The sequence below is a fragment of the Monodelphis domestica genome, chromosome 4, assembly GCF_027887165.1.
Source record: "Monodelphis domestica isolate mMonDom1 chromosome 4, mMonDom1.pri, whole genome shotgun sequence".
NCBI lineage: Eukaryota > Metazoa > Chordata > Mammalia > Didelphimorphia > Didelphidae > Monodelphis > Monodelphis domestica.
Window position 1 is genome coordinate 180,327,439 of NC_077230.1, and position 26,119 is coordinate 180,353,557.

The window sequence follows — 26,119 nt, forward strand, 5'->3', positions numbered from 1 at the left end:
CTACAGGGAGGTTAGTGCAGGATAGGTAGATTTGAGTGTCAGTATTGAGATGAAAATTAAATTCATGGGAGCTGATAAGCTCAAATGTAGTATAGAGAGAGAAGAGAAGAGGACCCAGGACAGAACTCTATGGTACATCTAGATTGTAGGGCATAGTCTGTAGAAGGATCTGGTAATGGAGACCAAGAAAGTAAGTAGGAGAGGCAGAAGAGAGTAGTGTTCCAAACACCTAGAGAGAAGAGAGTATAAAGAACATGCCAAAGGATGAAGAAAGATCAAAATGAATGAAGATTGGGAAAAGACCATTGGGTTTTTTTTGGCAGTTGATATTATTGTTTACTTTGTAGAGAGAAATTTGGTAGAATGATTATACTGGATGATTGTAAGGTATTAAGAGAGTGTGGGGAGTGAAAGTGGAGGCATTTATTGTACATGACCTTTTTCAATGAATCTGACTACCAAGAGCAGAAGAGATATAGGACAGTAATTAGTAGGAATAGGATCAAATAGACCAGGGCATATTTGTAGGCAATAAAGAAGTAGACAGTACACAGGGAGGGGAGAGATTGAAGATAATTGAGAGATAAGGGATAACAGAAGGGACAATTGGAGGAGGCAGAATAGATGAGTTGCTTTTGCAGTTGGAGGATTGGGCCTTCTTTGTGTGAGGCAGGAATGAAGGAGAAGTAGTGGCAGAAGCTTCTGAATGATAAGAGATGAGGAAGAGGAAGATTTTAGTGAATGGCTTCAGTTTTTTTCTCTAAAATATGAGCCAAAGTTCCAAGAAAAAACATTAAATGATAAATTAGACCCTTCACTTGCATAGAGATTAAACTTCATCTGTCAAATCCCAGAGGATGTCATAAAATAAGAGAGGGAGAAACCTTTTATCATTTTATTTCATGTCATAAAAGTATTTTAAAGTGTATTAAGCACAATGCATGCCACATGGTAAGCACTTAATAGTGCCCTCCGTATTTATGTATGTTGTACTACATTTACAAGTTTACAAATTTTAATTTTCTGATGTCTTATATACATGTTTGTATTGTCCTTTTGTTGACAAATGTAAAATATAGTGTACTTTTTTTTGTTGTTATTGTTAGTCAGAAACCAACTTAAGTAAAGAAATGGAATCTGTAATGAAGGATATCAAAAGTACTACACAAAAGAAATACACAGACTATAGCAAGACTCCTGGCTCACCAGACAATGATTTTCTCTTTATGTACTCTGTAGCTAGGTAAGTACAATATTTAATTTTCTAAGAGTTTTCTCAGTTGTTGTTCCTCATTGGTGTTGTTGAATAGACCTTTATTTTTGTAGTCATTAGGGTTTGTTTAACAGGATGGATATCTTATATATTTTCTTTACTTATGGATTAAATCATTGTTCTTGTTGAGAACTTCCTACCATGCCTATGGAAATCAAATCTTATTTAGATGGCTTAAAAAACCCTGGGAATATTTTTATATTTTGTATTGAATTAAACATTATAGAATAGGGAAGGAGGGATTGTTAGTGCATATTCCAAATTATATAATTCAGAATGAGTTGGTTATGGTTAAAAAGGTTCTGTTACACATTAGAAATCACTGTTTTCCATTTGTTAGTCCTATTGGCAAAAAGAGACAACCTGTTTCCTAAAGCATTGTATTAACCTGAGTAATGAAGAAGAAAAAGAGAAGAAAGCTAAACTTTTTCCATCTTGTGCATCCTACAAATAAGCCCAGAGAAGAGAATTAAAAATTTTTTAAAATTATTTTTAAAGTTTTTCTTTTTTTAAATAGCCTTTAGAGATGGCATTTGAAAAGTAGCTGAATTGGACTAGAGAGTGAAATGAAAGAAGAGAAAGCTAGCCATATTCCTCAAATTGAAGCTAGAAGGATGCAGATGGGCTTTGGTTGCCCTTCATCTCCCAAATTAGATGAAAATAACCTTATTTATTAGTAGATGTGAAGCATTGAGAAGTATGTCTATTTGGAAATTGTAGGAGTTTGTTTCAAGGGAAATAATGGCAAGAAGAGAAATTGATAATCAACTAAAGATTTTTTTTTTGGCTAGCCCTTTTCTGTCGCATTTGATACAGTCTCTCTACTTTTATGACCCTATTTAAAATAAAAAAAACCTAGCAAGCAATATGCGTTCAATTATATATATATATATATGAAGTCATGCAAAACATATTTCTTTATTAACCATGTTGCAAAAACAATCAACCAAACAAAAAAGCAAGAAAATGAAAAAAGTATGCTTCCATCTGCCCTCAAGAGTTCATCAGTTCATTCTTTAAGTGGGTGGGTGGGGGAGGAGAACATTTTTTTTTTTGTGGATCCTTTGGAATTGTCATGATCCTATTCTAGTGTTTGTTTAAGGTTCTTGTTTGACCTACAGGCCTTTTCTTTACCTATTATTGCTTTGAAGGGAAACCTTTGATTTATATGTTGTAGCCAGCCTTTAATAAAAAACTTACTTCAGAGTTACATATTAATAATAGAAGACTTTAATTTGTTAAGAAAATAGTAATATATTTCTTTAAGCCCTTGCTTCTGAAAGTGATACAAGCTGTGGGGTCATATGTTAGCTACCCTGCTCACTCCAGGAAGGGTAGCACCAGGGCCAGGTAGTGGCCAAACTCCTTGGGAATAAGTGACAAACATAAATACAAACTGGAGACTGAGTCAAATAACATAATACTAATATGATTTTTAAAAGTCCTTTATGTACATTATCTCGCTTGGCCCACACAAAAACTGTAGGAGGCTAGAAATAAAAATATTGTCATCCTCATTTTTTAGATGATGATACTGAAGTTCAGAGAGATTAAATGACGTGCCCAAGGCTAAACACAAAACATGATATTGAAAATGACAAGAATTGGTCATAGAACCAAAGTAAATTTTAAAATGAGAAATATACTGTTCAACATACTGTCAATGAAGGATAGTAGTATTTAGCTTGTTTTATAGCTCCATGGAATAATAAATTATATACTGAGGGGATAATGAAAATTTAAAAAGATGCACAATTTTCATTGTTATTTGAAACTCAGGTGGTTAGTACATAGTTTATGTAAAAAGATGACATCATTTGAATACATTATACTTCCAGAGTAATAGTAAATGTGATATTCTACTTCTTTATTATTCTGGTTATCTGAGAGTTGCCCATGGAGAGCATTTTCAAGGATCTTGTAGTATCTGATTGCTTTCATTAGGCCTTACCTCTATTCTTAACTGAGATAATGTTTATAAATTGCTTCCTAAATTTTAAATTGGTATATAAATATCAGCTGTTGTTTTTATGATCACTATATGGTATTTGTAAGCATTCAGTAATTATAGGAAATTACATTCTTTATGGATTCTAAGACATACTCTGAAATGGGCTCATGTGGTTTTTAAAATAAGCTCATGAAATCAGCTCATCATCCTGGTTCCTATCCCTTATTAAAGTATAGAAAATTCAGATTACTTGAGATGGTCAAGGGTTTGGATTTTGAATAAATGGGTACTTGTGTACATAAACTTCAACCTCACTTTTCCTCTAAGTAATACATTAAGAAATATATGTATTACTTTAAATTTTGAAGTTCATTTTCCCCTCTTTACAAAAACCTCTTAACCATACTAAACCAAAAAGAGAACATAATGATGAACTGAAATACTGACCATGATTTTTCAAGAGGATAGTAGAGGGTGAGGAGTTGGTTTTTTGTCCAGTAGTAATTTTGTAGAAAACTCATATATCAAACTCTTATTTTGACATTTTGTGGATAAAAAAAGCAGATTAAGCCAATTTAATTTTATTAAATAGCTATTACCTTAAGGCAGGAACAACAAAGTGGTGCTTGTGGATACAGTGCTAGGTCTGGAGTCAAGAAGACCTGAGTTCAAATTTGATCTTAGACATTTACTAGCTGTGTGACTTTAGGCAAGCCACTTAACCCTGTTTTCCTCAGGTCATCTATAAAATTAGCTGAAGCATCTTTGCCACAAAAACCCCAAATAGGGTCAAGAAAGAGTCAGATACAATGGCAAAATGACTGAACACCTTAAAGCATGTGCTAAAAGTTGGGAATACAAAGATGAAAAGTGTAATGCTTTTTTCTCTTTGTATTCCCAGTGGAATGTTAGCTTCTGGAGGGCTGTGACTATTTATTGTTTTGTTTTTGTTTTTTGTCTTTGTATCCACCCACACCTAACAACACTTAGCACAGTGCATTGCACATGGATGATTAGTGTGAATTAAAAAAAAAAATTGAATTACTTCTCCAAAGATGAAAAAGCAACATAGTCATTACTTCATTGTTCTTATAAGATTATGAGATTTAGACAGATAATTATAATGCAAATTAGAATGAGACAAATGCATTGGGGCCACTAGGTGGAGCAGTAGATAGAGCACCAGGCCTAGAGTTAGAAAGACTTGAGTTGATAATAGGTTTATGAGATTTAGACAGGTAATTATAATGCAAGTTAGAATGAGACAGATGTATAGATAGGTCAAATGGACATGAAAATTATGGGGAGAGAAGAATCACTTCTGGTTGAGGAGTGAGAGTACACTTTAAAGAGTAGGTAGCATTTTAGCATTTGGGTCTTGAAGAAAAAAAGATTTTTATCAGGCAGAGATAGAGAGGGGGAGGCTATTTCAGTCACCAGAGACAGTGGATGCAACTGAATGGAGAAATCTGAATGAGATTGAATAATAGCTAGTAGTCAAGTTTTATTGGAATATAGAGTGTGTGAAGGTGAGTTAATGTAATAAGAATGGAAGGGAAGAGTAGAACCTTATTTTGGAGGAGCCTAAATATAAAGTATGTTTATAGGATTTATTTAATGTTTTTGAGCAGGAAAGAACCATGATTGGGAACATTGTTTTGGCACTTGCAATGAATAAAGAAACAGAAGAAAAAGACTAATTATAATAATATTATGATTCCTTTGACTTTGATGACTCACATATGTGAGTCAACTACATTGGTCAGTATAGGAATAGAAAGGAATGGACAGATATGACAAATATTTCTGAAGTTAAATTCATAGGACATAGTATTTGTTTGGATGTGGGGGTGGATACAAGAGATGGAAAAATTGATGATAAAACCAGTGTTTTTAGCCTGAGTACCTGGGATAACAATGATCATGTCAGTAGAGCTGGATAAGTTAGGAGACTAGATAAGTATGGTGAGAAAAATAATCACTTTAGTTTTTACCATTGAGTTTGAGTTATTGGTAGGATATAAAGATCAAAATACACATTAAGTTTGTGGAGATTAAAACTGGAGAGGTCAGTGGAATTTGGGATAAGATTGATTTGGGAACCATTCACATGGAGAGGTATTATTTGAAGCCATGTGCTTGAATGAGATTGCCAAGGGAGTGATACATAGAGAGAGAATAGAGATATTGACAGAGCCTGAAAGGTAGCCAAATTTACCAAGTAAGAGGAAGAAAAGGAATGGTGAGTGGATGTTTAGAGAGTTAGGAAGAAAATGGAGATGGATCTTGAGTACTACAGAAGCAAGAGAATCACAGACCATTCAAAGAAGGAGGTGGTTGACAGTATCAGATGTTTAAGTAGAGATCATACATAAAATGAAGAAGATTCAGGAAAACTCTTTGGAATTGGCAGTTAGGTCACTGCTGTCCTTGAAGAGAGTGGTTTCAGTAGAGATGGAGAAAGAAACCACATTGCAGAGCATCAAGGAGTGGAAGTAGAAATAGTGAACAAGCTCTTTATTTTAGATGTATATCAGGGAAGTGAAAAAGAGAGTTTGAGGGGAGGTCTATGATCAAAGGAATGTTCTTCTTTTCTTGATTCCGGAATCCTGAACAAATGTGTTCACAAATGAGGAAGGAGAAATGGAAGAGATAAAAGATGCTAATCCACAAAGTACAGTTTTGGAGTAGATAGAAGGCAAAATGGAATCGAGGACACGGGTGGAAGGATTAGTCTTTATAAGGAAGGCAAACTCATGCTCACAGAATGGAAGGAAGAAGGAGAGAATCTGTAATGACATTCAAAGACTAAAAGTGTGGAGGAGGGGACATGAGGAATTCATTCTAGGTCAATTAAGTTTTCAGAACAGAGTAGGAATTCTGAGCAAGAGTTAAAAAAATTGTTCAATAAGACTGCAGATACTTTTGTAGGAGAAAGAAAAACTGTTGTCTCAATAATGTTTGTTTCTTGGCTTTCCCTAATCCTTTCTTGATGGGTAAGGCTGAAATCTCAAAATAATGATTCACAGTGAGAAGTATGTTTCTAATATATCTCCTCTGTTTTCTTGAGTTAGACTCCCACAAAGTATTCACATTGGGTGTTTATTTACCTTAAGATTCACTTGAAGCAATTAAAAAGAAATCCTGAAACCCAATTAAAATATCACTTATAAGAAAGGGAACTGTTTAGAATACAAATTTCCTTCCCCTAACATAGTTGAATTACATAGTACATAGTTATAATAATGGAAACTTTTATTCTTTTAAGTTTTAGTTAGCATCTAGTTGGAAGAATTTAGAGTCAGAGGAGTAGGGTTCAATCCTATTTGTCACTAACTACCTATGTAACCTTAAACAAGTCACTTGACATCTGTGGGTTAAAGTGTCCCTATTTACTGAATGAATACGTTATACTATATGGCATTTAAGGGCTCTTTCAGATTTAAATATTATCTTATGATTTTAGTCTCATAACACCAACATCTATTGGACAGATGCCATAAGAATCTCAAACTCGACTTGTCCTTAATGAAGCTTATCTAAAAGTTAGCATTGTTACTAACTTCATTGTTTCTGTTGTGGGTGCCACAATCCTTCAGACATCTAAGTTTGCCACCTCAGGATCATCCTTAATTCTTCATTCTTCCTCAGTCCCCATATGCAGTAACTTCTGTGGTCCTATTTATTCTATTGTCACAACATCTCTTCTGTCGACTTTCTACTCACATTATCACTACTGTAGTTAGGCACTGGCCTCTTGCTCAGACTATTTTAACAGCAACATAATTAGTATCCCTGTTTTCAGGCTCTGTGTGCCAGATACTGTGCTGGGGGTTGGTATGTAGATTAAAATGAAACAATTCATATCTTCAAGAAGTTTACATTTTATTGCTTTGTAAGCCTTAAAATATTTTATAAACATTTGTTGGTTATTATTCAGAGACATGTATATAGATATAAGTATAAGGTAATTTGTTGAGGAAGTCACTTTCAGCTGGGTTGATCAGGAAAGACATCAAGCAGAAGGTGTCACTGAGATGCTCTGAAAGGAACTAGGGATTATAAGAGCTGAAGAGAGAGAGAAATTCATTCTATGTATAAAGACAGGAGTTCGATGTCTTAGGAATAACAAGAAGGCTAAGTTGGCTGAACAAAAAAAAATACAGGAACATAAGTAATATATAATAAACTGAACTCAGGTAAATTGATGCCAGGTTGGGAAGGACTTTTACTGATTAACAAAAGGTTTTGTTCTTGATTCTAGATGCACTAAGAAGCCCGTAGAGTTTATTGAGCAATGGAGTAATATGGTCAAAACTGTGCATTAGGAATGTCTTTGGCAGCTGTGTGGAGGATGGATATAGGAAGAGACTTGAGACCGAGTAACAAGTTCAGAGGCTATTATTATAGTAGTCCAGACAAGAGATAATGAGGGTCTCATTGAAAGTGCTGGCTATCTGAGTAGAAAATAGGTGTTTTATGGAGGTAGCATTGATAAGATTTGACAGCAGACTGGAAAAAGGAAAATATGTGGTATGGGAGAGTGAGTAGGTGAGGATGACTGGAAGAAGAGTAGTGCCCTCAAGAGACCTAGACAAGTTGGGAAAAATTGTGTGTTTGGTGGGAAAGATAATGTTTTCTCTTTTGGACATGTTGAATATGATATGTCTATGGGACATCCAGTTCAAAATGTCTAATGGGCATTTGGTGATGTAGAATTAGAGCATGAGGGACTAGGTATGGTTATGTAGATTTGCATATAGATAATAATTAAAACTCTAGAACCTAATGAAATCACTGAGAATGGAGTTAGTGAAGAGGCCCGGGTTAAAGATATGGGGGCATACTGAAAAGGGTTGGGATGGGGATGTTGATTAACAAATGAGACTGAGATGGAAGAGTCAGATAGGAGTTGAACTAAATTGAACTAAGTATTAAAGTTATTTTAATAATAAATATGTTAATTAAATATTTTTAAAAACCACTATTTTTTATAATTATTGGTTATTAATTTCTGTTAAAAGTTGGTAGTGGTTTAAAGACCTCTTTATTTCTGCTTTCTTAAAGACCATTTCTCCCAAATGGATATATTATTAATTGTTTACTATTTATTCTTGAAATTGAATTCTTTTGGAGAAGGAAGAACAATATTTTAGTGGGTGACTCTAGCCCCTGAAATTACTTCACATAATGATTTGTTAGAGTTTTCTAACAATAGAATTTAGTGTAATGTACATCTCTTTTTACTTTAAGTTTCTTGGAGCACTCAGAAAAAATTTTAGATTTTAACTTCTGGGAGGTTTGTAATGAGGTTATTTGAAAGATATATTGATTTGAATTTCAGTGAAACAAAATGTATCTGTTCAAGGTTTATTACATCTCCAAATAAATATTTGAATATGATAGGAAAGATTGTGTTTGGATCAAGAGATATCTTCCTCAAACACCAAATTATTTGATTCTGTTTATATCAAAATAAGGAATAATAAAATTGCAGGGATTATTTTGAAACATTCTAGCCCCTAGCTTGTGGATTGTAGCTATTTTATGACAGGGATGAGGACTAGTCTTATGATTTGATATAAGAAATGTGGAAGTGAGGATGAGGAAACTATAAATGCAGGCTAACATCTTCCCTACAATTTCTTGTCTTAAATAGTTGCCTAGAGCACTAAGAGGTTAAGTGAGTTGCCCAGGGTCACATAACCAATATGGATCAGAAGTGAGATTTTAACTCACATCTTTTTGCCTCCACAACCAGATGATATTCACTAGACCTCTTATGACAGAGATAATATATTATAAATGTTAGGATGCAGAACTATAGTGAAGGTAAGAGGACAGGATTAGAGATTTGAGGGTCACAAACATATGAATAGCAATAGCCCTATCTTTTCAAGATAGAAAACATATTGATATATCTTGTCTTATTCACTTTGTATATTCCTGAAAACTTATTTGTAAATCTAAAATTTGTATTTTAATCATGATAAGTGTATGATAAGTGTTTGCTAAACAGTCCTTATCATGAATTCTCTTAAAAAGTAAAGAAATTTTTGGAAAGCAAATTATTATTCTTTTTTGTGTAAATCCAGATTTTGACAAATATTTAATTTTTTTTAAATAAAGGAATACCAGTAGAGTTAAAATTGGAATGCCTCAAATTGAGCCTTTAGGAGCCTAAGAATTTAGCATTTAACTAGGTACCAAAACCTCAAACCAAAAAAACCCAAGTAAGACGAATGAAGATGATCAAGAGAATCTTGTGTTATTGGTTTCATTTGCCCTTTAACCAAGAAAAGAAAATGTCATTTAATAAATCAGAAAGACTACTGAGTTTTTGTTTTGTGCAATATTTTGTTAATGTATCTGGGGTATATAAAAAAAAATTAAGATATAGTGCTTACCATCAAGAATCTTAATTTCTTGTTGTGAAGACAACTAATACACATGAAATAACAGCAAATATGCAAAATAATAAAATTAAGTTCTGAATTGTGGCACAAATAATAAATATTTTAAAAACTGAGAGGAAGTTCCCAAAAGTTGGAGTGCCCAAGGATAACTTTGAGGAGGTGAAGCATGTACTAGATTTTATAATTCTATAAATTTTGGATAGGTGAATAAAAAATGGAAGACAATTAGGGAAAAAACATGAGTGAAGACACAGAAACAAGAATGATTATGGTTATTCTTACAGAGTGATGAGTAGAATAGTTTGATAGGGGACTGCTGAGTAAATGAGGGCTTTGGGTATAGCCACTACAATCTCTGTAATGGGAGGGGAGAATGCTCGACAGGGATGATAGATAAAATGAAGTCGTTTTCATTGTTGTAAAAACCTGGCACACATAAAATCTGTGGAATAGAAGTGAGGATAAAGATTAGAGCGGTTTCATTATGTAGAAAGTATTTTGTGTATAGGCAAATGACACATGAAAGAGAGCTCTTATAGTTGGCCATTTTTATTATATCAGGATTTGGGACAGAGGAAAGGTGAAATCATTTAGCTGTGAAGAGCAGACCTCAATTCTTTCTCACACTGAAGAGATTTTCTTCCTCTATTCCCAAATCACAGTAAGTGTCCATTTATATTAAACAATATAGAATGCAAGAGTTTACCCCACTCCATGCATTTGATGCTCAGAAAATTCAGAAAGAAGAATGGGGTGGATTTAGTTATGTGAATGTCTCAGCAGTCAGAGAATGTCAGACATTGGGCATATAATATGCTTTTTCTTTTTTGTAAAACTTATTTGTATATATACAGAATATATATTTATGGTTCATATATGTACAATAAGAATATACATAAGAGATCACCTTTGGCATGATTGAGATAGGATTGGAATTTGTGATGAGAGGTGGTACCTGATATTATCAAGATTTTCCAAGTACTGAGCATGAAGTGAGAACTTCGGATAGGCATTTCATACTACAAGAGAAGCTGGGTCAGTGATCTTTCCATCATTATCTAAAGCTTTAAAATAGAGTCAGCAACTATCTTTCCAGAATACTTTAAATTTAAACTATGGTTGATGTATGTTACTTTAAGGTATCTTACTCTTTATGACAGAATGAAAAACTGAAAGTGTACTTAACCTTTGTTTTAATAATATTGTTTGTATCTCTTAGAAAAGTCAAATGTAAAAAAATTCTGGATCTGACTGGTTCATTAGAAATTGTTACTGTTTCTGGCTAGTTCTTTTAAATACTATCTAGGCAATCTCAGTTTTTATAAGAGAATATAGCCATTAATTTTTTTCTACAGATTTAGGCAACAGAAGATTTGTGAAAACAAAATATATTGATCTCATTTATATTCCATTGATGAAGGAACACATGCTGGTCTCCGCTCGCTTTCTGTCCACTAATATGAAATCCTTGTCCCTGCTTCTTTGCTGGTAGGTTTTTAGAAGTTCAGTGAGCAATGCAAATCGCCTGAAGAGTGGAAAATTCCCTTGTCACACAGATGCCCTTATCAGCAGCAACCAGATGGAGCTCTGAGCAGGAACATTATCAATGTTAAATTGCTTTTTTTTCCCTTGAGTAGAAAGGATTAAAGCATTCCTTCAGAAACGAGTAGCAAATGCCTCAACTTAAGGATATTAATATTTTGAGGAGTTATTATTTTTAGAAGCAAAAATATGGAAACACCTTACCAAAATATTTCATACTCAAAACCCAAATATTTTCATATGTTTTCTTATAAATAAAATAATGTATATTTATTCCTCACTGCACTGTAAAACAGTTTTAAGTTTTGTAAATATTTTTAAATGATGTCTTTTTTGTTACTGATATAAATTCCATATCTTGCATCTAAATTATTTATTCAATTTCAGCAACAGAAAAATAAAAATGTGTATATAAAATAGTTTTAGAGAAAGTATTTTATACTGGCTGATTTTTTTTATGAAAGGTAAAATAATATTTCAAAATATCCAATTTAAATATACATAATTTTATGCATAAATTTGGTATAATTAATTAGCATTTCACTAGACCATTTAGATACTTAGCAGTAACTTTTCAGATTCTCCTTGAATTCATTTATAGAACTAATTAAAATATACATACTAATTATTGTCATGATGTAAGCTAATAATTTTTAAGCACTTTGCAAATACAATGTTAAATTACTAATGTTAGTACCAATTTTCATAAATCTTAATAGTCATCTGTGTATTTTCTCAAGAATTTATCTTGGAGGTTGATGAAAGAGATTGTTTTTTATGGTTCTTTGATGTCGTTAGACTATTAAATTAGTGATGGCGTCTGTAATATTTAAAATATCTGAATTCTGATAGTTGATCTGTTTCTCTCAAGAAAAAATATATATGTTTGCATTTTGTATTAATGAAAATATCAGTGGTTAAGATGTATTCATTGTATGCTTTTTTCATTAAGAACATACAAAGTTTTATGAAGTATTTTGGAGGTTTTTTTCCCTCATAAGGCCCAATTTTTAGTCTTTTTTTTTTTTTGAGGGACAGGCCAAAGTTGAACCGTGGCAACAATTATATAGTGACAAATATAATTTTTTTTACAGGTGCCAATTTGAAATGTAGAAAATGGTGACAGAATTAGCTCCTTTTCTGAATTTACCCCTAAATAGCAGTAAAAAATATATAATTATTATCAATGTATTGATTGAACTATATTTCCACATATAGCAATGGGAAGGAGAGGTTTCATTTTTGAGTATATATGTTTTTGTCATTTAACTCCCTAAAGAACCTAAGTTTTTGACCTAATGACTTTGAAAATTATTTTAATGCTTTATTTTTAGAACCAATTTGGAACTTGAGCTAATTCATCGTGGAGGGAATTTGTGTTCAGGTGGAGCAAGCACAGCTGGCAAACGATCTTGCTTGAGTAAGTATTTAAAATGATTAAATTCGGTTATTTTTTAAACTGTACTTTTTAAGAAAGTATAAAATAATATTTATTTTTTAGAATAACTTAAAAATCTTCAAATTTCTTTAAATTCATAAACTTTTAATATTACAACTATATTTTTACAAGGCTAACCACATATTTTCATGATTTTAAGCTATATTTATAGTATAATATAACCTACTCGGAAAGCAAATGGATTAATAATGACTGTATTTCCAGCTTTAAAAATAAATTGGCTTTTCCATTCCAAACTTTAGTTCTTTTAAGGGGGAACTTTTACACTGAATAGTTTTAAGAAAACATTTTATAGAATTTATTTTTTTTTGCCTGTAGATCTCTTTCTAACATATTACTAATTAAATAAGAAATGATTTGAAATAATATTATTTTGCTATGTTCTTAGAATTTCTGGATGAATTTTTCAGATAAAGGTATTTTTTTGGTTTAAGGTCTTTGTAGTAGTTATAGTAGTGATTGAAATCTAATTCTGATACTTAAAAATAGATTTTTATGAGCATTATTTTAGTGCTACAGTTAGTCCTGATTTTAATTGCATCATTTACAAGAGCAACATCAAAGTTATACACAAAATATTAATCATTACAGATCTATTTGATTACTGATCAAATTCCCCTTTTCTACTTCCTTCAACTGTCTCTTCTACCAAAAAAAGTGATTATGAATTGTTTTGAGAGGTACAGCTAGCTTTAGACCTATAAAGTATTTTTATAAAAAAACTAAAAATAAAATTTCCAAAAGTTATTAGCATTTATTTGCTTTAAAATATGTGCCCTCATGCTTATTTCTTAAAATAATGCACATTATATCATTGTATATCATTTCAGAAAAAATACCAATATGATACAGAATTACTAGTATAAAGTTTAAATGTATAAGAAACTTAAATTAGATAATTTTGAAAATTATGAAGACTTTTGTTAGAGTATACTTAAAAGTAATACTTGCCTGATATCAAGTTCATATATTTTAAATTTATGAATGATAAAATATGTAATTATAAATGTATTTATTTGCTGCCAAACACAATTAGTATATTTATATGGATCATAAACTAGTGATATATATTAAAATTAATAACCTGACACCAAGAAGATATCTTAGTTTTAACTTCTAGTCTGTTTCAAATTGTAGGTGTTATTCTTTCCATTATAGAAAATATTCTATCTTGATACTATCCTTAATTGCTATGTAACATTGTTATATAATATCCCTGAGAAGGCTATAATTACTAGTTTAGTAAAGTGATTCTAACTGTATAGTTTATTAGAGGCCTACCTTTTCTCTGAAGCTGGCAAGTAGGTTAAAATATTTCCAATATCCAAACAGTTTTATGAGAATGATAATAACTATTATGCCAATTGATAGCCTCAATTTCAATTCAAATTCTTTAATGAGGTATGATGTCTGACTTTTGTTTATTGTTTTTCAATTTTACACTAGTGATTTCTAAGTAATTAGATACATGGTAGAAAAAGAACTTGCTAAATATCCTTTTAACATTTTACTCTAATTGTAAGGCATATCTTTAAACTTCAGTGTTATTTCATTATCATTTGATTTCTTATGTTCATCTGACTTTAGACAATTTTTAACTAGAATGTCATGCTTTGGAATAACACTATAATACTTTTGAAATAAATATTTACTCTTTAATTTAAATTTATCATTTATTCATTTTTTAATCTTTTCTTTTAAAATTTTGAGTTTAAGATTCTCTCCCTTTCTTCCACCGCTCCCCCACTCACTGAGAAAGTAAATGATACAGTATCAATTAATCATAGAAATTATCAATTATACATAGAAATCATGCAAAACATATTTCTATATTAATCACATAACATAAAACCAAAATAAAGCAAGAAAATTATACTTTACATACTTGCATTCAGAGTTCATCTGTTCTATTCCTGGAGTTGGATAGTATTTTTTCATAGAAGTCCTTTGGATCATATTGATCAGAGTAACCAAGTCTTTCACCAGTTGATCATTATTACAGCATTGTTGTTACTGTGCACAATTCTCTCTCAGTTCTCACTTCATTTTGCACATATACATCTTGCCATGTTTTTCTGAAACTACCTTCCTGGTCATTCTTATGGCACAATAGGACTCCATTACAATCATATACCACAACTTGTTCAGTCATTCCCCAGTTGATGAGTGTCCCTCAATTTCCAATTCTTTGCCACCACAAAAAAAACAGCTACTATAAATATTTTTATACATAAAAGTCCTTTTCCTTTGATCTCTGGAATACAGACCAAATTGTGGTATTACCAAATCAAAAAGTATGCACAGTTTTATAGCCACTTGGGCATAATTCCAAATTATTCTCCATAATGGTTTGATCAATTCACAACTCTTGTTTATCAGTGTTCTGATTTTTCCTCATGCCCTTGAGCAGTTGTCATTTTTTTTAAAAAACCCTTACATTCTGCCTTATATTGGTTCTACGGCAGTAAGGGCTAGGCAATGGGGATCAAGTGACTTGCCCAGGGTCACAGAGCTAGGAAGCGTCTGAGGCTAGATTTAAACCCAGGACCTCCCATCTCTTAGCCTGGCTCTCAATCCACTGAGCTACCTAGCTGCCTCCTGTGTTTCTGATGGATGTAAGGTGGTACCTCAGAGTTGTTTTAATTTGCTTTTCTCTAATCAATAGTGACTAGAGCCTTTTAAAAAAATATGACTATAGAGAGCTTTGATTTCTTCTTCTGAAAACTACTTGTGCATTTACTTTGACCATTTATGAACTGGGGAATAACTCTTATCTATTTGACTGTGTTCCTTATATATTTGAGAAATGAGGCCTTTATCAGAAAAATTTACTTAAAATTTTTTTTTATACTACTTCATTTTCTCTGGCACTTATTAGCAAAATGGGGTTTCCCCAATTGTCTCTTTTGATTAGACTTAAATAATTTGTTAATTTATTAATATAAATTATATATAACAATATAAATATTTATTAAATTTAATGAACATTTTGCTTTTGCTTTGTCCAAGATCATGATTATTACCCTTACCTTTTTTACTTCACCTGAAAAAAAAATTCTTCTCCAACCCTTTATATTGACTCTGTGTATCTTTATGTTTCAATTATGTTTCTTATAAATAAGATATTGTTGGATTTTACTTTCTTATCCATTTTGTTGTCCACTTTTATTTTGTGAGTTAGCTCATCCCATTCACAGTTATAATTACTGACTGTATTTCCTTTCATCCTATTTTCTCAAAAGTCTGTTTTACTTCTGACCATTACTTCCCTTAATCTACTCTAGCTTTCATTACCCCTCCCCTCATCTTTTATCGCATAACTGTCCTATTTCTCTATTGGGTATGATACCTTTCTTTACCTAACTGAGTGTGTATATATATTCCTATTTCTTTGAACTAATTCCATTGAAGCACACCCACACCCACACCCACACACCCTTCACTATTAAAATTCTTCTTTGTGTGCTTCTTTTATATGACAAAAATTTCCCATTCTGTCTCTCCCCTCCCCATTCTTCCAGTGTATCTTTCTTATCCTTTAATTTCTTTTTTTTTAAAGAGATCATCCCAAATTGATTCATACCCATGCCCTCTGTCTATGTAGACTCCTTCTAACTGCCCTGATAACACTAAAGTTCTTAGGGGTTACATGTATCCCTTTTCCATTACAGAAATGTAAATAGTTTAATTTTTATTAAATCCCTTTTGATTATTCTTAAATGTTTTCATTGAGTTTTCTGTTTGAATGTTAAATGTTCCATTTAATGTTGGTCTTTTCATCAGTAATGCTTGCAAGTCCTCTATTTCATTAAATATCCATTTCCCCTATGAAGATTTATACTTTTTGTTTTCTGGAATATCATATTCCAAGACCTCTGTTCCTTTAATGTAGAATCTGCTAAATCTTTTGTGATCCTAACATTGGCTCCATAATATTTGAATTGTTTCTTTCGAGCTACTTGCATTATTTTCTCTTTGACCTGTGAGCTCTAGAATTTGGTTATAATATTCCTGGGAATTTTCATTTTGAGATATCATTCAGGAGGTGATTACTGTATTCTTTCAATTTCTATTTTATACTCTAGGTCTAAGGAAAATGTTCTTGGATAATTTCTTGGATTATGATATCTTGGCTCTACTTTTTATCATAGCATTCAGCTGCCTTAATAAATTAAAAAAAAAACCCTTACTTTCCATCTTAGAATTAATACTGAGTACTTTCCAAGGTAGAAGACTGGTAATGGCCAAGCATTTAGTGTTAAGTGACTTACCCATGATAACAACACAGCTAGGAGGTGTCTAAGGTCAGATTGGAACCCAGGACCTCCTGTCTCTAGACCTGCCTCTCTATCCATTTGACCATATAGCTCTCCCTACTCCAAAAATGTTTAAATTGTCTTTCCTCAATATATTTTTCAGGTCAGTTATTTTTCTATAGAGATATTTGATGTTTTCTTCAATTTCTTATTTTTTTTGACTTTTTTTTTTATTGTTTCTTGAATTTTTATGGAGTCATTAGTTTCTACTTGCCAAGTTCTAATTTTTAAGGAATTATTTTCTTTTAAAAATTAAAAACTAATTTTCTCTAGTTCACATGTTTATATAATTTTTAAAAATTATTATTTTTTTAATTTAATTTTTTTTGGTTACAATAATCACTTTATTTTCCTCTCTCCCCTCCATCCACCTTCCCGCAGCCGACACACAATTTCATTGGGTATTATTTGTGTCCTTGATTAGAACCTAATTCTATGTTGTTGCTTGCACTGAGATGTTCATTTAGAGTGTACATCCCCAACCATATCCCTTTGACCCATGTATTCAAGCAGTTGTTTTTCTTTGGTGTTTTTACTCCCACAGTGTTTCCTCTGAATGTGGATAGTGGTTTTTCTCGTAGATTCCCTCGAGGTTGTTCAGGATCACTGCATCGCCACTAATGGAGAAGTCCATTACATTTGATTGTACCACAGTGTATCGGTCTCTGTGTACAATGTTTTCCTGGTTCTGTTCCTCTCACTCTGCAGCAATTCCTGGAGGTTGTTACAGTTCCCATGGAATTCCTCCACTTTATTATTCCTTTGAGCACAATAGTATTCCATCACCAACATATACCACAATTTGTTCAGCCATTCCCCGATTGAAGGGTATCCCCACATTTTCCAATTTTTGGCCACCACAAAGAGTGCAGCTATGAATATTCTTGTACAAGTCTTTTTCCTTATTATCTCTTTTGGGTACAAACCCAGCAGTGCTATGACTGGATCAAAGGGCAGACAGTCTTTTAGCACTTTTTAGGCATAGTTCCAAATTGCCCTCCAGAATGGCTGGATCAATTCACAACTCCATCAGCAATTCATTAATGTCCCAACTTTGGCACATCCCCTCCAGCATTCCTTACTTTCCTTTGCTGTCATGTTAGCCAATCTGCTAGGTGTGAGGTGATACCTCAGAGTGGTTTTGATTTGCATTTCTCTGGTTATAAGAGATTTAGAATACTTTTTCATATGCTTTTTAATAGTTTTGAATTCGTTAACTGAAAATTGCCTATTCATGTCCCTTGCCCATTTATCAATTGGAGAATAGCTTGATTTTTTTTTGTACAATTGGTTTAGCTCTTTATAAATTTGAGTAATTAGACCTTTGTCAGAGATTTTTGTAATGAAGATTGTTTCCCAATTTGTTGCTCCCCTTCTGATTTTAGTTACATTGGTTTTGTTTTTACAAAACCTTTTTAATTTGATGTAATCAAAATTATTGATTTTACATTTTGTGATTTTTTTTCTAGCTCTTTCTTGGTTTTTAAGTCTTTCCTTTCCCAAAGATCTGACATGTATACTATTCTGTGTTCATCTAATTTGCTTATAGTTTCCTTCTTTATATATAGGTCATTCACCCATTCTGAGTTTATCTTGGTGTAGGGTGTGAGATGTTGATCCAAACCTAATCTCTCCCATACTGTCTTCCAATGTTCCCAGCAGTTTTTATCAAATAGTGGGTTTTGGTTCCCAAACCTGGGATCTTTGGGCTTATCATAGACTGTCTTGCTGAGGTCATCTACCCCTAGTCTATTCCACTGATCCTCCTTTCTGTCTCTTAGCCAGTACCAAATTGTTTTGATGACAACTTCTTTATAGTATAGTTTGAGATCTGCTACTGCTAGGCCCCCTACCTTCACATTTTTTTTTCATTATTTCTCTAGATATCCTTGATCTTTTGTTCTTCCAAATGAACTTTGTTACAGTTTTTTTTTTAATTCAATAAAAAGTTTTTTGGTAGTTCGATGGGTATGGAACTAAATAAGTAAATAAGTTTGGGTAGGATGGTCATTTTTGTTATGTTAGCTCTTACTAACAATGAGGAGTTGATATTTTTCCAACTGTTTAGATCTAGTTTTAATTGTGTGGAGAGTGTTTTGTAGTTATGTTCATATAGTTCCTGTGTTTGTCTTGGCAGATAGATGCCTACGTATTTTATATTGTCTAGTGTGACTTTAAATGGAATTTCTCTATCTACTTCTTGCTGCTGAGATGGATTGGAGATATATAGAAATGCTGATGACTTTTGCGGGTTTATTTTGTATCCTGCAACTTTGCTAAAGTTGTTGATTATTTCGACTAGCTTTTTGGTTGATTCTCTAGGATTCTTTAAGGAAACCATCATATCATCTGCAAAGAGAGATAGCTTAGTTTTCTCATTGCCAATTTTAATACCTTCAATTTCTTTTTCTTCTCTAATTGCTACTGCTAGTCTTTCTAGAACAATGTTAAATAATAAAGGTGATAGTGGCCATCCTTGTTTTACTCCTGATCTTATTGGGAGGCTTCTAATTTATCCCCATTGCAGATGATGTTTGCTGATGGTTTTAGATATATACTGTTTATTATTTTTAGGAAAGACCCTTCTATTCCTATATTTTCTAGTGATTTCAGTAGGAATGGGTGTTGTATTTTATCAAATGCTTTTTCTGCATCTATTGAGATAATCATGTGATTTTTGTTGGTTTACTTGTTAATATGGTCAATTATGTGGATGGTTTTCCTAATATTGAACCATCCTTGCATTCCTGGTATGAATCCTGCCTGATCATAGTGGATAACCCTTGTGATGATTTGCTGTAGACTTTTTGCTAGCATGGTATTTAAGATTTTTGCATCTATGTTCCTTAGGGGGATTGGTCTATAGTTTTCTTTCTCTGTTTTTGACCTGCCTGGCTTTGGGATCAGTACCATGTTTGTGTTGTAAAATGAATTTGGTAGAACTCCTTCTTAGCTTATTCTGTCAAAAAGTTTTTATAATGGGATTAGTTGTTCTTTGAATGTTTGATAAAATTCATTTGTGAATTCATCTGGACCTGGGTTTTTTTTCTTAGGGAGTTCTTTGATGGCTTGTTCAATTTCTTTTTCTGATATGGGGTTGTTTAGGTAATTTATTTCTTCCTCTTTTGATCTAGGCAATTTATATTTTTGTAAGTATTCATCCATATCACCTAGATTGCCATATTTGTTGCCATATAATTGGGCATAGTAGTTTTTAATGATTGCCTTAATTTCCTCTTCATTAGAGGTTACGTCTCCCTTTTCATCTTCGATACTGTCAATTTGTATTTTTTCTTTCCTTTTTTTAATTAGACTGACTAGTACTTTGTCTTTTTTATTTTTTTCAAAGTACCAGCTTCTAGTCTTATTCATTAAATCAGTATTTCTTTGACTTTAAATTTTATTAATTTCTCCTTTGATTTTTAGGATCTCTAATTTAGTCTTCATCTGAGGATTTTTAATTTATTCACTTTCTATTTTTTAATTTGTATGCCCAGTTCATTGACCTCTGCTCTTCTTAATTTATTAATATATGAAGTCAAGGATATAAATTTCCCCCTGAGTATTGCTTTGGCTGCATCCCATAGGTTTTGAAAGGATGTCTCATCATTGTCATTTTCTTCAATGAAGTTATTAATTGTTTCTACAATTTATTCTTTAACAATCTTTAACAAATGTTCTAAAACAATATTTAACAAACAAACTAACTTGTTTTGGAGAATTGTATTATTTCAGTTCCAATTAATTTTTGATTTACCTCTCCATGTTCCCTTACTAATTATTATATTCATTGCATTGTGGTCTGAGAAGGTTGCATTTATTATTTCTGCCCTTTTGCACTTGTTTCCAATGTTTTTATGTCTTAATACATGGTCATTTTTGGTGAATGTACCATCTGCTGCTGAAAAGAAGGTGTATTCCTTTTTGTCCCTATTTATTTTTCTCCACATGTCTACTAACTCTAATTTTTCTAAGATTTCCTTCACTTCTCTTACCTCTTTCCTATTTTTTGGTTTGATTTATCTAGTTCAGATAGAGGAAGGTTCAGGTCTCCCAGTAGTATAGTTTTTCTATCTCTTTTGTCCTTGAGCTCCTCTAGTTTTTGCTTTAGAAATTTGGTTGCTATGCTATTTGGTGCATACATGTTGAGTACAGATATTTCCTCATTGTTTATGCTGCCTTTTATCAGGATGTAATTACCTTCCCTATCTCTTTTAACTAGATTTATTTTTATTTTGGCTTTGTCAGATATCGTTATTAGGACTCCTGCCTTCTTTTTATCAGTTGATGCCCAATAGATTTGGCTCCACCCTCTTACTTTCACTCTATGCGTATCAACCTTCCTTATGTGTGTTTCTTGTAGACAGCATATGGTAGGGTGTTGGATTCTAATGAACACTGCCATTCCCTTGAGTTTTATGGGTGAGTTCATTCCATTCACATTTAGAGTCATGATTACTAGCTGTGTATTTCCCAGCATTTTGATTTCTACTCCTGGTCCTGCATTTTCTTCTTTCACTATTTCCTTCTACACCAATGTTTGTTTTCAATCAGTTCCCCTAGTTCCTACTCTTATTTTACTTCCCTTTCTACCCCAGTCCCTTCTTATCCCCCCACCCCTTATTTTCCCTATAGTATTTCTAAAATTACCCCCCACCCCTCCCTCCCTTGTAGTGCTTCCCTTCCCACCAATCCGTTTGTTACCCTTCTACTCCCCTATAGGGCAAAAATCTATTTTCTGCCCCAATGGATTGGATTGTTCTTCCCTCTTTGGGTCAATTTCAAAGCACGTAAGTGTTGAGTATTTCCTGTCTCCGACCTCTTTACCCTTCCAGTGTATTGATGTTCTCCCCCCTTTGACCATGAGCTTCTTTGTGACATATAAATTTATCCCCATTTGTTTCTTTTCCCATTTCTTTTAATATTAACCTATTTTTTAACTCTAGTTATATACATATATATATATGCATACACATGTATATGTGTTTTGCATGCATATATTTAAATACCTATTTATGTCTTGTCTTTTCATGCTCTACAGTTTGTCACTATTCCCTCTAAGTGTACTTCTTTTAACTGCCCAAGTAATAACAGTTTTTAAGAGTTACCAATGACCTCTTTTCTTGTAGGGATACACATGATTTTAACTCATTGAGTCTCTTAAAAATTTTTTTTGTGTTATTTTGTTTTCTTTTTCTTTTTTCCCTCTTTTTTAAATGACCTTTTCATGATTATCTTGAGTTCTGTGCTTGGACATCAAATTTTCTGTTCAGGTCTGGTCTTTTCTTTACAAATTCTTTGAATTCTTCTATTTTGTTGAATGACCATATTTTCCCTTGTAAGAATATAGTTAATTTTGCTGGGTAGTTGATTCTTGGTTGTAGACCTCGTTCCCTTGCTTTCCGGAATATCGTATTCCATGCCTTTCGGTCCTTCAGTATGGATGTAGTCAGATCCTGTATTATCCTCACTGTGCTTCCATGGTATCTGAATGACTTCTTCTTGGCAGCTTGTAATATCTTTTCTTTCGTCTAATAGTTCTTGAATTTGGCTATAACATTCCTGGTTGTTGTCATTTGGGGATTAAGTACGGGAGGTGATCTGTGGATTCTTTCAATCTCCACCTTCCCTCTTGTTCTAGAATATTGGGGCAGTTTTCTTGGATAATTTCCTATAGTATTATGTCTAGACTTTTTCTTTTATCATGGTCTTCTGGTAGACCAATGATTCTTAAATTGTCTCTCCTCGAATGATTTTCTAAATATTCTGTTTTGTGAATGAGATGCTTCATATTTTCCTCAATTTGTTCATTTTTTTGGTTTTGTTTTATAGTGTCCTGCTGCCTTGTGAGGTCACTTAATTCTAATTGTTGTATTCTTGTTCTTAAAGACTGGATTTCATGCCTGGCTTTTTGATCATCTTCTCCTTCTGGCCTGATTTTCTTTGGAGGCCATCTTCATCCTGTTTATCTTATCTCTCATCTCCTTTGCCTCATCTTTCATCTTCTTTGCCTCATTTTCAAGCTGGTTGATTTTGGCTTTCAAGACACTATTTTCTGTTTCCAGATGAGTTCTTCCCAAGCCTGTATCCAATTCACTGGGATTTCTAATTTATTGTTTGATGATCTATCCTCCTCTGTTCTGTTTGCTCTTTATTCATTGCTTGTATAGAAGCTATCTACTGTATTTTTTCTTCTTTTTCTGTTGTTTGCTCATATTTATTTCTTCTTTACACCCCATATTTGTCTGTGTTCTTGCTCCTCTCATTTTTTTGGTTTTGAGGTTTTCTCTCAGTCTCCCCTCTTGGAGCTTTGACAGATGATCTCTCCGTGCAGTCTTTTGGGGGAGATGTTGGAGTTTGGGCTTCCCTGACCTCTGAAGACTTTTTTTGGGATTAAGTTCAGCTGGTTTGGGCTAGATGTGCTTTGAGGCCAAAACCTCCTGGAAAGCTCGAGCAATATGGAGGGTCTCCACTGCTCTGCCCAGGCTGCCTGCTCTGCGCTCCCTTTCCAGCTCCTTCCCCAACCCCTGTGTTCAACACTCTGAGCCTGGCACAACCCTACCTGCAAGGTACACCATCCAGACAAGTGCCTTTGCCCGTCCAGAGGTTCCAGCTTCTGCTCAAGGCTTAGACCTCTATGTTGGGGTGGGGTGGGGTGTTCCAGGGAGCTTACTTCTGCCTTCCCCTTAAACCCAAGTGTTCTTGAATTCTAGTTTTTGGGGGACATGCCTTTTGGATTGAGTCTAGCAGGAGGGTTCCTTTGCTCTGTCTTGTTGTTAGGTTTGATTTTTAGTCCCCTAGGAGCATTTAGTTTGTAATTGGGAAGGAAGAGCATTCAGAGGTCTGAACTTTTGCTTCTTCTACGCTGCCATCTTGACTCTGCCCTGTTTGTACATTTTTAATAATTGTTTTCTCACATTTTGCAATCCATGGTCTCCTTCCCCAAGAAGGCAGGTAATATGATATGTATTATCATACAATGCACATTTACATGTTCATCATGTTGTGAAACAAGACACATATTGCTTACACTAGAAAAATATTCATGGAGAAGATAAAATGAAAAATGATATGTTTCGATCTGCATTTGTACTTTGCCATTTTCTTCTATGGCAGTGGATAGCCTTTATTTGTTATGAGTCCTTTGGAGTTGTCCTGGACCTTGCCTTGTTGAAAATAGTTAAGTCATTCACAGTTGATCATTGTACATTATTGTTACTATATAAAACATCCTGGTTCTGCTTATTTCACTTTGTATCAGTTCATCTAAGTCTTTCCAGGTTATTTTGTGGTTGTCCACTTATCTTTTATGGCTGTAAGGGCCAGAAAGTAAGGGGTAAAAATAAAAGGGTTGGACTAAATTTGTCAGCGTGGTCATCAGGAATTAATTAATTCCAAATGATTTTTTAGCAATTTATTTATAAAATATAGAAAGAGTGAAAGTAGAGAAATGAGAAAGAGGGCAGAGTAAGAAATCTAGCTTAATGAGCTAGACTATTTGCTCAAGCCCTGGCTTTATTCTGATACAGCTCCAGAAGCCCCAGCCAGAGGACTTAGGAGTCAATTAAACAAGGCTTTTAGCCACAAGGCCTCCCCCAAGATGAGGGGACCCTCTGGAGGCTAGTACCTCTCAGAGCAAGCCAAGGAAGGGAGTAAACCTTTTTTACTCACCCATGTGGTAGTCCCAATAGAAAGCAGTCCTCAGCCAGAGCTCCTTCAAGGTGAAAGACCCAACTCAAACTCAGAACTTCAAAGAATGAAGGAGTAACCCTCACAGGAAGTTGTAACCCATTTTAAAGACACTTCTTTGCATCACTTCCAGTGCCTTCCTCTACTTTACTTGGACTAATTATAGTCTATGAATTTTCTTAGGACTACCCAGGGGGCAGTTAGCAGCTTCTGATTTATCACCCACTTTCAGCACACGTGGGCTATAGACTTCCCCCACTCAAGTGTAAGTGGGGTGTATAAGATTCTGGTGATTTAATCTAAAAATGGACAGAGAACAGTTAATGCTATCTTCACAGCACAAATAATATCTCATTACAAGCATATACCACGATTTGTTCAGTCATTACCTAGTTGATGGATTTCTGTTCAGTTTCTAGTTCTTTTCTACCATAGAAGAGTGAGTATAAATATTTTTGTAAAAGTAAGTCCTTTCCCTCTATCTTTAATCTTTTTGTGATACAGATCTAGTAGTTATATTGATGAGTCAAGGGGTATGCACAGTTTTATGGTCCTTCAGTCATAGTTCCAAATTGCTTTCCAGAATGATTGTATCAGTTCACAGTTCCACCAACTGTGTATTAGTGTCCCAATTTTCCCACATGCCTTCTAACATTTATAATTTTTCTTTTCTGATATGTTAGCCATTTTGTTAAGTGTGAGGTGGTACTTCAGAGTTGTTTTAATCTCTACTTAATAGTGATTTGGAACATTTTTTTCATATGACTTAAGATAGTTTCAATTTCTTTATCTGAGAATTGCCTCTTTGTATCCTTTAACCATTTGTCAGTTGGGGAATGCTTTGTATTCTGATACATTTGTCTGAGCTCTATATATTTGAGAAATGAGGCCTTCATCAGAGTCAGTTACTTTAAAGAATTTTTCTGTTATTTGCCTTTTAACTTTGATTGCATTGATTTTGTTTGAAGAGATTAGTGTTTGTATCTTTTTTCCATTTTGCCAATTTTCCTTTTGGGCATCTTTTATCATTAGGTCATTTCTTTTTTTTTAAGTGTCATTTTCTTCAGTGTTTTTGTGCCTCATTTTAATCCAAGCTGTTAATTATATATTTTTTATTTGTTTTAAAATCTCTTACCTTCTTTTTTAATATGTAAAAATGGATATTTGAAACTAATTTAGCTTTTACAAATATCACTTCTTACATTGAAGAGTGGTAAAGGCTGGGAAGTTGGGGTTAAGTGACTCATCCAGGGTGACACAACTATGAAGTACCTGAGGTCAGATTTGAACCCCAATTCTCCAAACTCCAGTCCTGGCACTCTATCCACTGTGCTAGCAAACTTACCTTGTTAATTCTGTTTTCAGAATTTTCTTGCACCACTATAATTTCTTTTCTCATTTTTTCTTCTACCACACTTACCTCTTTAAAAAATAATTCTTCTAAGAATTCTTGCTGGTCTTAGGTCCAGTTAA

General features: G+C 33.3%; 1 protein-coding gene across 11 annotated transcripts in view; it reads left to right on the plus strand.

Moving 5' to 3' along the window:
* UBR3 (ubiquitin protein ligase E3 component n-recognin 3) overlaps positions 1-26,119 on the plus strand; it is a 338,509-nt gene that overhangs the window by 217,929 nt on the left and 94,461 nt on the right. For all 11 annotated transcript variants that reach the window (XM_056797275.1, XM_056797273.1, XM_056797276.1 and 8 more), the window contains 2 exons: positions 1,107-1,243; positions 12,517-12,602. In XM_056797275.1, the coding sequence (XP_056653253.1) occupies positions 1,107-1,243; positions 12,517-12,602 (223 nt within the window). The remainder of the gene's footprint in view (positions 1-1,106; positions 1,244-12,516; positions 12,603-26,119) is intronic.